The 16,099-nt window shown below is 42.4% G+C and overlaps 1 protein-coding gene across 1 annotated transcript in view; it reads right to left on the minus strand.

The window, feature by feature from the left end:
* Positions 1–16,099, minus strand: part of IPO4 (importin 4) — a 171,942-nt gene that overhangs the window by 81,998 nt on the left and 73,845 nt on the right. Inside the window, exon 18 of the mRNA XM_040354677.1 lies at positions 5,681–5,792. Within this exon, the coding sequence (XP_040210611.1) occupies positions 5,681–5,792 (112 nt within the window). The remainder of the gene's footprint in view (positions 1–5,680; positions 5,793–16,099) is intronic.

Below are 16,099 nucleotides of genomic sequence, written 5' to 3' on the forward strand. Positions count from 1 at the left end.
TCAGAAATGCTATGGGTCCATAAAATTAAAAGTTATACCCCATATGGACTCAATATCGAGGTTGACGTCAACGCTTTTATTGACAACTCTTGATTTTTTATGTTAGTTTGATGTTTATTTTATGGTCTACCTTGTATTTGTGAACTCGATCTGAATGACAGGTGGACCCCTATGTTGGCCTACAACTGGGCCTGTATATATACATATACAATTATAGATACACACATTTTTTTGGTAAATTTGGTTTTATCTCCTGATGCTGGTCATAATGGGCCTTTTTTTATATGTTTTTATTAATCTTTATAATTTTTTTGGAGTCTTATTTTTATTTTTATTTAATTTTAATTATTTTAATTATTAATTATTAATTAATTTTTTTATATTTATATTACCATATTTTTTCACATTCACGAATTATCAATATTTTTCATAATTTTCACTATATAAAAAATTCTATATTTTATGCACTTGAAGGTATATTAAATTTACCTAATTAATATTTAAAATTTCACTATTTTTTCACTTATCCTAGATTTATCTTGCAATTTAAATATTTTATGCTCTAATCTAGGTCTTTATATACATAAAAAACTTTTTGATTATTTTATTTTTCATAGTGCATAATTTAGACACCTATTTTTAGTCACTAATCTATTCACATTTGTACGGCAATTTAAATATTATATGCCCTAATTTTGACCTTTAAAGCATTTTTTATAGTTCCCTGTTATTCATACAGAGAAAAAATATAAAAATATATTTTTTTGGAGATCGTAATTGACCTCCCTCTAAGATAAATGTTTTTTATGTTGCTATCATATAAATATATTTTATGCCCATATAGGCCCTGGTTGTTATATACATTTTGACCACAAGAGGGCTCTTTTAATTTCATTTGATTTTTTCAATTTTAAATTGTCCCAGCGCGGCCACCATGGGCGGTCAATTAGCCCGTGGATTCAGATCGAGGCTTGGTTTAGCTGGAGTGTATTTTATGCGATGTGTCAGCACGTCGCCCGTGCCCCAGATGACGTCATTTTATGACGAAACGCGCGTCGGGAAGGTAGCGTGCTGACGCAGGACGTGTTGTTCAGAGTGGACGGGCATTTGTTCCGAGCCGGCCGGCTTCTCTCTGTTTTTATCCTTATATGACCTTGTAAGTGCAAATTGTTTATTCATTAAACGTACAGTGGTAAACGTACTTCACTATGTGGGCCCTATTATTCCTTTTATGTACCTACTGAATACGGAGGATCCTTAGGATTTTATTATCACAGCCCAGGATTTTCAAAGGCCCAGGCTAGGGTTTTTAGCCACTCGCTGGTGTATTTACATGCTCTGGTAAGCCTCCTACTTATAGGGTGTTGGTGGTGGTGGTTCCTAAGTCACTATATACCCCATGTGTGTGCTGGTTTATGACATACTTCACCATTGAGTGTTTTCTTCTGTGACACGCTTCAAAAATCGTGGATTCGTTGGAGGTTTCAACATTCATCTCCCCCCCCCCCCCACCCCCACCTGTGAGGATCGCCTAAAGGCCCTGGCTGGGGTTTGCAGCCGCAAGCATTTATTGCTTGCCATGTGGTAAGCCTCCAATTTTTACTGGTTCGTGGTGGTGGTTGTCACATCTGCTCTTCAACATTTGTTCACTTTTATATGAACTATATCTATTGTGGACACATTGGGACTGAGTTCTTCTTTTTTTTTTTTTTTTTTTTAGCTTCCCATCGTTTTGGGTTTACTGGCCTCAATATTTATTACACATCAATCTTATTGTTTAGATCTATTTAACTAGCGCAACATCTTCCTTCTTTTCCTACTTGTATTGTGTATGTATGACACTTTGTTGTTGCAGCTTCGTTTTTTGCTGTTATTTAGCGCGGTAATTTTTTCTTTCATTCACACTGTTCACTGCAAACCACAGCGGGTGTCAATACATTGTTAATTACACCCGCAGATCGGTTCACAATGCGAACTGTAAACTTGCAGAGGAATCGTATAAGTGAGAACACCCATGCGATCCGATTCCAAAAAAGTCCCTGCACTATTTTCATGCGAATCCAATGCGGGTTCAGCCATACAACTGTATGGCTGAACTAACATTGCACAGACATTGCATGTGGGTGCGAATCACGTGCAATGTCTGTATTCGCACTAGTCGGAACCTGGGCTCAATTTCTCTGGCTTCAAGCCTTGAAAAACACACTGAATACATCTGAAAGTAGGTTGCATTTGCCCAGCCACAAAAATCCCCCTTGTGTTTATGCAACTACCTGAATGTTCTACTGATTTGTGCATGGGTTTTCTCTTTAGGCACTGAATTTTATTGAGAGGCAAGCTGCTCAAGTGTCCACAAAAGGTTAACAAACTTCCCATCACTCTGGAAGTAGGGGAGCACCTTAATGCAGAGGAAGACTAAGGATTTGGTAGAATTTGAGTTCCAGGAATTGCAGGTGTACAGGGAGTCCAGATTGGAAGGTCTTGACATGAAAGTCATGGGAGAGGAGAAATGAAAAGATTCCTAACAGAGAGGGAGAAGATTTTGCAATATTTTCCAAGGTTTCTCCCTGTGAGGAAGTGGGCCTGAAGAGACACTGCCCCTTGAAGGCCATGTGAATAAAAAGCTTTTTACATAAAAGTCCAGACCTTTAGCCAAACTGCCCTGTACTGATATGAGGCATGTGAAAAATAATACAGGAGGCTGTTCAGCAAACAGTCATAGCTGAACTTTTAATGGTACAGCAGTCTGATCCATTTGTAATATAAGAAAGGGATCAACCTCATCAACGGTTCGATTTCTTAAAGCGGGAGTTCACCCGAAATTTTTTTTTAACATTAGATTGATGCTCATTTTGTCAAGGGGAATCAGTGTTTTTTTTTAAATCGAAGCAGTACTTACCGTTTCAGAGAGCGATCTTCTCCGCCGCTTCCGGGAATGGTCTTCGGGACTGGGCGTTCCTATTTGATTGACAGGCTTCCGACGGTCACATACATCGCGTCACGAGTAGCCAAAAGAAGCCGAACGTCGGTGTGGCTCTAAACGGCGCTTGCGCACCGACGTTCGGCTACTTTCGGAAAATCGTGACGCGATGAATGTGACCGTCGGAAGCCTGACGGAAGCCTGTCAATCGAATAGGAACGCCTAGTCCCGAAGACCATACCCGGAAGCGGCAGAGAAGATCTATCTCTAAAACGGTAAGTACTGCTTTGATTTTAAAAAAAACACCCCTTGACAAAACGAGCCTCAATCTAATGTTAAAAGTAAACTTTTTGGGTGAATCTCCACTTTAAGTCATTTTGACCAGTCAGCCATGATTTGACAAAGCAAGGTCACAGCTAGGATCACATAAAGGCAGGACCCTCAAGTGAAAACAGAGCATCAGAAAGCGCTTTCAACCACTTATTGGTTGGGTCCTTAAAGAGAGATGTATCCTCTACAGAAATAGTAAGCATTTTGAGAAGGCAGAACACTGCCGGATCAACAGTGGTAATCAACCATTTATGCACAACATCCTCCTAAAATGAATACAAGACATTTATAGGATCAATCTGCTGATCAGGATGTTTTCAATCTTCAAAGAGAAACAGTTGAAAAAAAGGGTGCAAAGGGAAGTGTTTTGCAGCATTAGGATTTTTAAACAAACCAAGATAGGAGACGACAATGGCAGAACCAAAAGCTGACCTAAAGTGGTGCACACTCAATCAATAAGATCCAAAGAAGTCACCTTTATCTTGGAAGTAACAGTAAATAGATTGTGAGTCAAAGACTGAGTTTCTGCAGCTAATGGCTCGAAGGCCCACTTGGGCATGGGCAAAATAAATGTAGAATCTGTAGGAGGGCTTGTGGCCTCTGTGATCAAAGTCAGCAAATAACTGGGCGATTTAGGTAATAAATTCCTGCATGGGTACATCTGGTACAGTGTCGCACATTTGTGTTTAGAATGAGACATTTTGTAACTGCACAGTAGTATGTCATCCTATAGGCTCAAAGTAAAAGGCAAGGCCCTAAGCACTCATGAAACTAGGACAGCTGGTAGTAGATGAGTGTCGGATGGCCAGAAGTAACCAAGGTCACTGCAGGAAGACAGCAGGAACAGATCAAAAATGAAAGCTTCACGTAGCTCTTTGCTAGCTGAAGCAGCCATTCAAATGAATGGAAAACAAAAAGTACAATGACTGGCTTCTTAAGCCTTCAATACGGTCCAGATGAAGCTACGCTATCCTTTCTAGTGAAACGTGTTGACGTCACAACTGTTCCATCACTTGATGCAGGCTCTGTAAGGCTTCCTTTGGAGCCACACACAGTCAGGTTGCCACTAATTGATATAGCCATTGTTATTTAATCTTATCTATGATGAGTTTTTCATCTGACAACATGTCTGTGTGTTGCTATATGGCGTCCAGGCGTTTTTTCTTTTAATTGTTATATGTAGTGTCTTGTGTCTGTGTGTATGAGTGGTGATTATTCATAACGGAGACTTGTTGTTTGCCAACTACTGTGAAGCTGCTTTTTCTAATACTGGCCTTAGACTGTGCCAATTTTTGTAAACTAAATCAGATTTTAGATTACTCTAGTATGATCCAATTTCTGTTACCATAAGTACCTTTCCTGGTGCTCTATGCTGGGTTATTATTTGTGATATAAGAGAAAAAGGAGCATTGAGCAGGTAAATCACGGTGTATCATTTGTCCCACTTTCAAAGATATGACTTTTTATAGCCTGCTTATATTCTAAGAGGACCTGAATTGAGGCCAGTAGAAGCACGGCCGTTTGGATTTGTCCTCATAGTGACTGAGAATGAGGGAAAATATTGCTGTTTTTTTCCCAGTCTGATCCCACTGTGATGAAGTATTATTTTTCCACACGTTTCCAAAAGGGCAAGACCAGAACATGTGGAGAAACATAACCCATCTTGTACACACCTTCAGCATAAGCAGGGAGTTGTGGGGAGTCTTGTGAAGTCTTCTGGGGCCCCTGTATAATCTTGTTAAAAATATATACAGATTCCAGGATTCTATTGGAGATAGTAGCTTTTGCAAAGTGGGGAATATTATCCCCTTCAGTGAATGTCTGGTTTAGATCCTTCTCCCATTTGTTATTCTATCTTTTAATGGGCTATTCATTTTATCTTTTAATATTTGTCTGAAGTTCTGCTTTAAAGGGGTTGTAAAGGTACAATTGTTTTCCCTAAATAGCTTCCTTCACTTACCTCATCCTTCCATTTTGGACTACAGGAGAGTCAGGACGCCCACTAACACACAGCACCTTTCACTATCTGCAATGTAGAGAGCGTCCTGACTCTCTTGTAGTCCAAGGGAGGGGGCGAACACGACACTCCACACCAGGGAGAAAGCCTTGCATTACTGTGTGAAGTTACAGACAGAAGAACAGGAAGTGAGGATTTCTCAGAAGAAATAAGGACATTTAGGAACAAAAAATTGTACCTGTACAACCCCTTTAAGTGTGACTTTGATAAATTAATAAAAAATAAACAAAAGTACCGTAGTACATTAACACATAATTTCAAATGGAAAATAAATATAAAAACAAATACAAGGCAACCACTTATATATTATTATTAGTTTTTTACCAAGGAATTTAATAATCTTACCATAAAATATTTTACTGCAGTGGGGTAGATAGTGGCTCTTTTCTTAGCAAGTGTTAAGTACTACTTACCACTATTCCTTCTCTTGATTTTAGGGACAGAAGCATCATGGTTGTTATTTTCTCAAGGTGATGAGAAATATTATCTTCCATAACTTCTGAGATAGCACCAAACAAGTGGTAGCTGTAATATACAGTTACTTCAAAATTAAGAAGAAAAAAAAAACAACACACACAACATTTGCATATAAATTGTTACTTTAAAATTGATATTAAAGTTTTTTTTTTTTTTTTAATAACAAAGTCTTACTTACCTGCTCTGTGCACAGAACAGCCCGATCCTCCTCTTCTAAGGTCCCCCCCGCTGGCGCTCTAGGTCCCTCCCTCCTGCCTAGTGCCTCCATAGCAAACAGCTTGCTATGGGAGCATCTCAACAGGCTCGCTCCCGAGCCGCTGCTGTGTCTATTCACACACGGAGCATTTTCAGTACCACCCCCTTCTCTCCTCATTGGCTCACTGGCTGTAATTGACAGTAGCGGGAGCCAATGGCTACTGCAGCTGTCTAATCCAATGAGGAGGGAGAGACCTGGGAGAGCCGGTTGCTGGATCGAGATGGGGCTTAGGTAAGTTTTAGGTGGGGACTGGGGGCGCTGATGCATAGAACGCATGACAATAAAAAGCCTTGAGCCTATACAACCTCTTTAAGGCATAAAATAAAGAAGTGTTTTAAAGAATTCAAACTTTATAAAGAGGCAAGGTATATTGCATTTAAATCAGGAGACATCACACAAAAATAATAATTTTTCGGCTATTTTTATTGCAACGAGAGACAGCCAAAACCCAGTCTATTGCACAATTTCACTACATCCAAGCTAAATAAAAACACAGCTTACATAAAGAAGAAAATAAGATAAAGCTCACTGAATCATACACAATACCTTTTCCTGGTTCAGACCAATGCAAGCTTGACTAGATGAAATAGAGTACAGACTAAATCACTGCAAGTCGCTGCAACTTTAAAGCGGGAGTTCCGCGGCAAAACGGGTTTTTTTAAATAGCATTTTGAAACGCTGGTGGTACAAAGAAATTAGTACTCGCCAGTCTAATCCTCATAGCCGCAGGCATGGCGATATCCCTCCGAAAGATATTTTATAAAATATTGTGATGGACATTGCCATCTTTAGTCAGGGCACTCTGAAGCCCTCCTGCAGTATCTTCCGGGATGCGGTGAATGCTGTCCCAGCATTCACCGCTCTATCCCGCGCATGCGCAGTGTGACGGCGAGGCGCGCCGTCAACACTGCAGAGTTGCTAGGACAACGGCCGAGATATCGCGAGATTGCTCCTCTGGCTGCTGTGTCTCGTCACCGTCCAGAGACACACGTGTTAGCTCCCAAAATCCTTTGCGGAGCTAACCGACACGCCCATTCCCGAACCCCTACAACCCGGATGTGCCTGCTCGAGATGCTGCAAAGGGGGTATGTAGATTTTTATATTTTTTAGGAACGGCCAAATCGTCAGGTACATCGGGGGGACTATTAAAGTCAACAAAGTGACCTAATAGGGTGAACCTCCGCTTTAAGTTGAACATACAGCGAGGGAAAAAAGTATTTGATCCTTAGTAGTGGCATACTGCGCACCGGGCATTAGAGCAGGAGAGAGAGTTGAGTCAACATCAGAAGAAGAACAGAGGGAGAAGACCGTGGAGAAGATCGAGCAAAAGAGCAGAAGATAGTGGAGGAGACCCGCCAGAAGACAGCAGACAGAGGGAGAGCCGGAGAGGGGAGAAGAAGTCGGAAGAGCCCCCTGGAGCTGCTTAACAAATTACTTTAAAAACCAAAATGTAATGTGTTTTATTTTTGACACTTTTTTTTTTAGGAGAATAGGTAGGGGTACAAAGTTTCCCATACTCATTCACATAGGGTGGGGGGACAGGATCTGGGGGCCCCCTTATTAAACAGGGCTTCCAGATTCCGATAAGCCCCTGTCCGCAGACCTCCACAACCAACGGCCAAGGTTGTCAGGAAGAGGCCCTTGTCCTCATCAACATGGGGACAAGGTGCTTTGGGGTGGGGGGCGCAGGGCTCCCCTGACCCAAAGCACCCACCCCCCATGTTGAGGGTGTGCGCCTGGTACGGTTCCAGAAGGGGGGGGCCCATGCTCATCCCCACCCCCTTTCCTAACCTGCTGGGCTGCATGCTCAGATAAGGGTCTGGTATGGATATGGGGGGACCCCCACACCGTTTTTTTCAGTGTAGGGGTTCCCCTTAAAATCCATACCAGACCCAATGGCCTGGTATGCTCTTGGAGGGAGAACCAATGCTGTTTTTTTTTTCCAAAACTTAGCGTGGAGTTTCCCTTCAAGATCCTCAGAGCACAAGTCGCATTCCAAAGTCGGATCATGCAAGACGGCGATCTGACTTCAGTGATATTCAATGGACTGAAGTAGGATCAAAGTCTGACCAAAGTAGTGCAGGTAGCATTTTCAAAGTCGAAACGACTTGTGTCGGACCAGTTAACACGGCTCCCATAGGGAAACGTTGATTTTCACACATCATGCGACATGAGCTTCCAATGTCGGAGCGTTTTTCATACCAGTGTCAACCCGGCCTAAGGTCCCTTCCACACTTGTGCAACCTCAAATTCGTGCGATTTTGCCGCAATTTCGCGGCCACGATTTTAACAAAACAGTATACGACTGTGGATCCGACTTTTTTATTTATTTATTATTTTTTTTCTAAATCAGCACGGGTTCCCCCACCAAGAGCATACCAGGCCCTTCGGTCTGGTATGGATTTTAAGGGGAACCCCCACGCCGAAAAAAACGCGTGGGGTCCCCCCAAAATCCATACCAGACCCTTATCCGAGCACGCAGCCTGGCCATTTAGGAAAGGGGGTGGGGAGGAGCAAGTGCCCCCCCCGCACCAGGCCGCATGCCCTCAATGTGGGAACCCCCACCCCAAAGCACCTTGTCCCCATGTTGATGAGGACAAGGGCCTCTTCCCGACAACCCTGGCTGTTGGTTGTCGAGGTCTGCGGGCGGAGGGGGGCTTATCGAAATCTGGGAGCCCTCTTTAATAAGGGGGCCCTCAGTTCCCGGCCCCCCACCCTATGTGTATGAGTATGGGGTACATTTCACATGGGGAAAAAAAAAAAAAAGTGTCAAAAATAAAACAAACTACACAAGTTTTTAAAGTAATTTATAAGGCAGGTCCGGGGGTCTTCTCCGATTTCTTCTCCCCTCTCTGGTTCTCCCCGTCCGCTGTCTTCTGCCGGGTCTCTTCTGCTCTTTTGCTCACTCTTGCCCGGTATTCTCCATTGTCTTCTTCACTCTGCCCTTCTTCCGATGTTGATTCAATGCTCTCTCCCACTCTAATATCTCTTATATAGGCATGGGGCGGGGTCACCGGAGGCTGCCCCTTATGATGTCACCACCCCATCATGCCCTGGGTAGTGACGTTATAAAGGGCAGGGAATACGCATGAAGTGACATGGCAATATAAGTCGTTGCACACCGGTCATTAGAGCGGGAGAGAGTGTCCAGTTAACATAGGAAGAAGAACAGAGGGAAGAAGACAACGGAGAAGACTGGGCAAGAGAAAGCAAAAGAGTGGGCAGAAGATAGCAAAGGAGACCCAGAAGAAGACAGCCCGTGCCATCTGCCATCAGTGCTACCTGCCAGTGCAATCTGTCATCAGTGCTATCTGCCAGTGCAATTTGCCATCAGTGCTACCCGCCAGTGCAATCTGCCATCAGTGCCATCTGCCGTCAGTGCTACCTGCCAGTGCCATCTGCCATTAGGGCTACCTGCCATCAGTGCCATCTGCCCTTGCCATCTGCCCGTGCCAGTGCCATCTGCCGTCAGTGTCATCAGTGCCACATTTTATTAGCGTCACTAGTGCCACGTATCAGTGTCATCAACAACAATGGCTAAAAGATCATTTTCAGCCGAGGAGGCGTACAAAATTCTTGCGGCTGACGGGAGCAACGGGGAGCTCTCCGATTCGGATTCCTCCACAAATTCAGACACCGAATCTGACGTTGACTACGAGCCGATACTTAGCAGAGTGCCATCCACCAGCACCTCAGTGCCATCCACCAGCACCGCAGTACCTCGGCAAGCAAGGTCACGTACCAGTGGGGTGTCACCTCAGTCCCAAAGGGTTAGGTCCCATGCCAGCCTTCCCTATTCCCTTCAGAACCCCTTGTGGCTTCCTCCTAATTCAGGAGAAGCCAACATTCCCCCTTTCACTGCCCAGCCAGGAGTCCAGGTGGACACAGAAAATGTTGCCCCGATTGACTTTTTCAATTTAATTTTTACTGAGGACATGCTGGCCTCAATTGAGGCCCAGTGCAACCTTTATGCACAACAATTTATATCCAGTAACCCAATGTCCTATTATGCCCGTCCCTTTGAGTGGAGAGCCCTAACAGTGGAGGAGTTTAAAAAAATGTTGGTCCTCATATTCGGTATGGGACTAAACAAAAAAAAAAAAAGTATGTTTATATTGGTCATCCCGCCCCATCTACCACATGCCCATCTTTTCCTCAGCAATGCCCAGAACCAGATATCTAATGATCACGAGATTCCTACACTACAATGAAAATACCCAGTGCCCTCCCTGAAATGACCCAAATTTTGATAAACTTTATAAAATTCGGCCACTACTAAAATAATTTTTCAGAAAATTTCCCCCAGTTGTTTACCCCAGACCAACACATATGCGTGGATGAGTCCCTTATAAAATGTTCTGGTAGACTGGGCATAAAACAATTTATTCCCACCAAAAGGGCCCGCTATGGGGTGAAGCTCTATAAATTGTGCGACCGAGCCACAGGGTATACGTATGCCTTCATTGTATCCAAAGGAAAGGACAGCCAGCTACACCCCCCTAATTGCCCAGACTACATAGGAACCAGCGGGAAAGTCGTTTGGGAAGTCCTAAACCCACTCATGGAGAAAGGCTACCACTTGTATGTGGACAATTTTTATACAAGTTTGCCCCTGTTCCGAAACCTTCACAGAAAGAACACGCCAGCATGCGGCACAGTACGGACAAACCGAAAGGGCTTTCCTCAAATCCTTGTCAACAACAACAAAGAAGAGGGGAGATGGCGAGTTTACGTAATGAGGAAGTTCTGGCTGTGAAGTGGAGGGACAGAAGGGACGTGTACGTGCTTTCTACCATCTACAACAATACATTCGTTGAGATCAGCAGTTGGAAGTTGGCTGTTTCCGCCGTTACACCTCACTAAATTATTAGTCACTTTGTGCCATTTACCTTCACACCCCTTATGCCTCTGCTTGCTCTGTAACATGACCCTGGCTTGTTATTCGACCACGCTTCTGCCTACCGATTCTGTTTATACCTCTGCCTGATCTGGAACTGACCCTGGACTGTTATTTGACCACGATTCTGCCTACCGATTCTGTACATACCTCTGCCTGATCTGGAACTGACCCTGGACTGTTTGACCATTATTTTTGCCTGCCTCTTGGACTGATCTTTTACCCTGCCAGTGGACTAGTGGGATTCATAGCACAGAAGTCTCACATACAGTATGTGAGGGGCTCCAGAATTGTTTTTCTGGATGAAGAAAACAATTGTTTGTTTTCTCATCCTAGATTAGGGTCTGGAGACTTCAAAGAGATTTGGGTGGGAGAGGCCTCTACCCCTGTCCCCATTCGAGGCCCTACTTCTGCCTGCTGCCTGTAGGACCTATGCCATCATGCCTCTGCCTGTCGCATGAACTTAACACACCACATGGACCTGCCTACTACCAGGACCAATATTTTGGCACTGCTGACAATCTCTGCCTGCACTGACCCTGGACTGTATATGGACAGTATCCCTGCCTGCTGCCTGTACTGACTATGGACAATATCCCTGCCTGTTGCCTGGTCAATTGCGTTCGCTTTTGCTGACCAAGTCCCTGCCTGCTGCCTGGACCAGTGCTATCCTCCCATGGACAACTGCGCTACTAAAACCACAAGTAATCTTATTTACCCTTTGCTCAGCATAATGTATTTTGGGGTGTAATTCTTGGTATGTGCATGTGTCCCTAGAACACCTAATGGTGTTCCATGCATGTTGGGCCTCTGTATGTGGCCAGGCTGTGTAAAAGTCTCACACATGTGGTATCCCCATACTCAGGAGGAGTAGCAAAATGTATTTTGGGGTGTCATTTTTGCTATGTACATGCTATGTGTTGGCAATATCTTACAAATGGACAACTTTGCGTAAAAAAACTGCGTTTTCATTTTTTTCCCGCATTTTCCAAAAACTTCGGGAAAAAAATAAACCGTTCAAAAGACTAAATTTGGCCCATAGATTATACGTTGGGGTGTTAACTTTTCAAAATGGGGTCACTTTGTGGGCGTTTCCATTGTCCTGGTGCTCCAGGGCCTTCAAAAGTGTAATAGGTAGGCAACAAGTTAGATGTGTAATTTATGCTCCTAGAACACCTGATGGTGCTCCCTGCATATTGGGCCTCTGTATGTGGCCAGGCTGTGAAAAAGTCCCACACATGTGGTATCGCTATACTCAGGAGGAGTAGCAGAATGTATTTTCGGGTGTCAATTGTGGTATACACATGCCATGTGAGAGAAATAACATATTACAATAAAATAAAAAATATATTCATTTTGCAAAGAATTGTGGGAAAAAATGACAACATCAAAAACCTCACGATGCATCTTACTAAATACCTTGGAATGTCTACTTTCTAAAAAGGGGTCATTTAGGGGGGTATTTGTACTTTCCTGGCGTGTTTGGGTCACAAGAAATGATATAGGCCACCAGTACATCAGGTGTGATAATTTTATAATGATTTGCACCATAGCTTGTAGACTCTCTTTCACAAAGACCAAATAATATCCACTAATTTGGATTATTTTTTACCAAAGATATTTAGCAGTATAAATTGTGGCCAAAATTTATGAAGAAAAATTTAAAATTTGCTAAATTTTATCGCATAAACTAAGAAAAATGTGTTTCTTTTTTTTTTAATTTTTTCATTTATAGCGCAAAAAATAAAAAGTCCAGAAGTGATCAATTACCACCAAAAGAAAGCTCTGTTTGTATGAAAAAAGGACAAAAAATGTATTTGGGTACAATGTTGTATGACTGAGTAATTGACATTCAAAGTGTGAGAGCGTTGAAAGCTGAAAATTGGTCCGGGCACGAAGGGCGTTTAAGTGCCCAGTAAGCAAGTGGTTAAGATAAAGATTACACAAAAAAAATAATAATAATCCTACCATTAAAATTATAGACTTTCTTTATAGATCATTTCTTTGTCAGTGAGCAATACAAAATCAGCACAGGATTAAATACTTTTTTCCCTCATTGTATATGAATGGTTATCAATGGAAAACATGGGGAACGACTTGTCATGCAACTTTGATGTCAAAAATTGCATGACAAGTCGCACAAATGGAGTCTTAAATACAAAACACATATGAGAAAAAAATGTTTTTATATATTATATATAAAAATATTGGAGATGCAATCTCAGTTAAAGTTGAATTCCTTTACTTCAGTCTTCGATGCATGCAAAAGTTACAAGCGACTGAACAGTTTCGAACAGCACATGCCCTTCATCAAGCTGCATGTATAATACTAAATCTTTTACCCACATTCATAGCTTCATACACACACACAGAGCACCAGAGTTCACACAGGTGTATCCCTTCACCAATCTGCTTATTATCCCTTCAATTAACCCATTCCATTCCTAGAGTTAATAACAACAATAAGTGAACAGCACCCAGAGCACTCATATAAACTAATTAAACATTTCCTATCTCTCTATCATGTCAATCCACATACCAAGATGTGGAAACGACAAAACAAAAACAATGCTTTAAAAACTGAAAAAAGGATAAACCCATTATAAATGTATCACATTTATATCAGAAAACTATGGAGACTATGCTAGTTTTTTTCTCTGTTTAGCATACACTGTACAAAACTTCAAAAGATTTAATTTCTTCTCTCTAAAATGAGCAATCAATATAAAAACATTAAAAAAAAAAAAGATTTTATAACAACAAGGTTGGTCTTTATTGAAAAACATAACATATCATACTGCAGACATTAAAACATACAGAAGGGAGGAGTATTGGTGCGGCCGAAGGAACCGTTTCCTCACCACCGCCCATACCTTTAAAGTTACTTTAGTAGAGGCCAGGATCGAAGCATAAGCAGTGGGACCTCTAAACACTATATTACCCAACTCTCGGAGCAAGCCCAGAATGGCCGCTTCTAAGCATGTGGCGGCGTTTGATCTGGATTGCTCGAACCACCAACGCACTGTGACCAGTACTGCTGCCCAATAGTACACCTTCAGATTGGGTAATGCAAGTCCCCCACAGCTCACTGGGAGCTGCAGGGTTGAAAAAGGAACCCGAGAGCCAAACCGGGCAGTTTCGGAAGACATAGTTAAAATTAGGCAGGTAGAGCATTTTCAGAATTTTAATGCGACCTAGCAGATTAAGAGGCAAGTCTCTCCACCTAGAGCACTGGTCCTTAAGTTTCAAAACTATGGGTTGTATGTTGAGACGGCGAAAGGCCTGGAGGTCCTCTTGACACCACAATCCCCAAGTATTTAAACTCTTCAACCCAGAGAAGCTGGGTTGCCTCTCTAAAGGAGAAAAGGACCAGAAAGGGTGCCATTTACGCAGAGCCTGGCCTTAGGCGATTTGTATAGCATACCTAGCCAATGCCGGAATTTAGGGCCAATTCCAAAACGTTTCAGGACCTCCCACATGTATTCCCATTCAACGGAATCAAATGCTTTCTCAGAATCTAGGGAAGCTATAACTCTAGTGCCCCTGTTATCGTGAGGTGTAACCAAGTTAAGGGACAATCTACGAATGTGGATGTCCGTGCCCTTCCCCATCATGAACCCCATTTGATCTTGGTAGACCAGATCTTCAATGACCGACGCCAACCAGGTAGCCAAAATGTTTGCCAACAGCTTGGCGTCAGCGTTGATCAGAGAGATCGGCCTATATGAGGCACAGTCCTCTGGATCATTACCAGGTTTGGGCACCAACATCACCACCGCCTCAGACAGAGTCCGGAAGGGAGCCTGCAGTAGCGAATTGGGGCAGTAGGGAAGTGATCTTAGGAGCCAGCATCTCTTGGTGTACAGAATAAAATTCAATAGATATTCCATCCGGGCCAGGAGCCTTGCCCGCCTGCATATCCTTCATTGCTGCCTGGACCTTCTCCAAGGTGATGTCCCTCTCTAACGCTGCACTTTTATCTGGGTTCAACTCGGGAAGCGTAATCTGCCAGACATCATATGTAATCTATACAAAAACAAACAACTGGGTTTACCTGTTCCCAAACACTATATGCAACATGGACACAGTGATACAGATTTTAGAATTTATGGTTTTGGAGGAGAGATAAAAGGGGAGGTGATAGGATCATGAAGATGAAACCGAGGGAGGTTTGGTGGATAAAACAATTGAACTCTTTACACCCATATGGCTTAAACAAAGATTACGATCTAGATCTGTTTTTGTGAAATATATATACTGTAGCTATGGGGCAGTAATTGGTACAGAGGATGTCTTGACAGAATAATTTTACTAAAGATTTTATGGGTTTTATATTCATTGCACTTTTTAGAGAAGAAATTAAATCTTTTGAAGTATTGTGCAGTGTATGCTGAACAGAGAAAAAAAAATTTGAATAGTCTCTACAGTTTTCTATGTGATACATTTATAATGGGTTTACCCTCTTTTCTGTATTTTAGCTCAGGTTCACACTGGGCTGCGGGAGTGAAGCCATGCGAGTTCAGCTGAACTTGCACAGCTTCACTTTCGTTTGTCAGTCCGGATTTCGGCTGCGATTACAGCAGCAAATGCCGCTGATTGGAAATGCGATTTGACATGTCAAATTGCACCAGTGTGAACCAGGGCTAAAAGCAGGATTTTTTTTTTTTGTCGTTCGCCACATCTTAGTATGTGGATTGACATGATAGAGAGATAGGAAATGTTTAAACAGTTTATATGAGCGCTGTTCACTTATTATTATTATTATTATTAACTCTAGGAATGGAATGGGTTAATTGAAGGGCTAACACGCAGATTGGTGAAGCAAACTCTCATGCTCTGCATGTGTATGGAGCTATAAATGTGGGTAAAAGATTTGGTATTATACATGCAGCTTGATGAAACTGTGCAGTCATTTTTAACTTTTACATGCATGAAGATTGAAGTAAAGGAATTCAACTCCAATTTTTTTATATATATCTGGTGGATAAAAGGAGTGCCACATCAGATGTAAACCTGTGTAAGGAAATCAGCTATATGGCAGGAGGTGTCCCACCTTGGCATTGTGTGTGTGTGTATATATATATATATATATATATACATACACACAAAAAAGTTTCTTAATGAACATATATACAGCGATATAAAGAAAAAGTATATATATCTACACACACACACACACACACACACACACAGTATCTCACA

The sequence above is a fragment of the Rana temporaria genome, chromosome 1, assembly GCF_905171775.1.
Source record: "Rana temporaria chromosome 1, aRanTem1.1, whole genome shotgun sequence".
NCBI classification, from domain to species: Eukaryota; Metazoa; Chordata; class Amphibia; order Anura; family Ranidae; genus Rana; species Rana temporaria.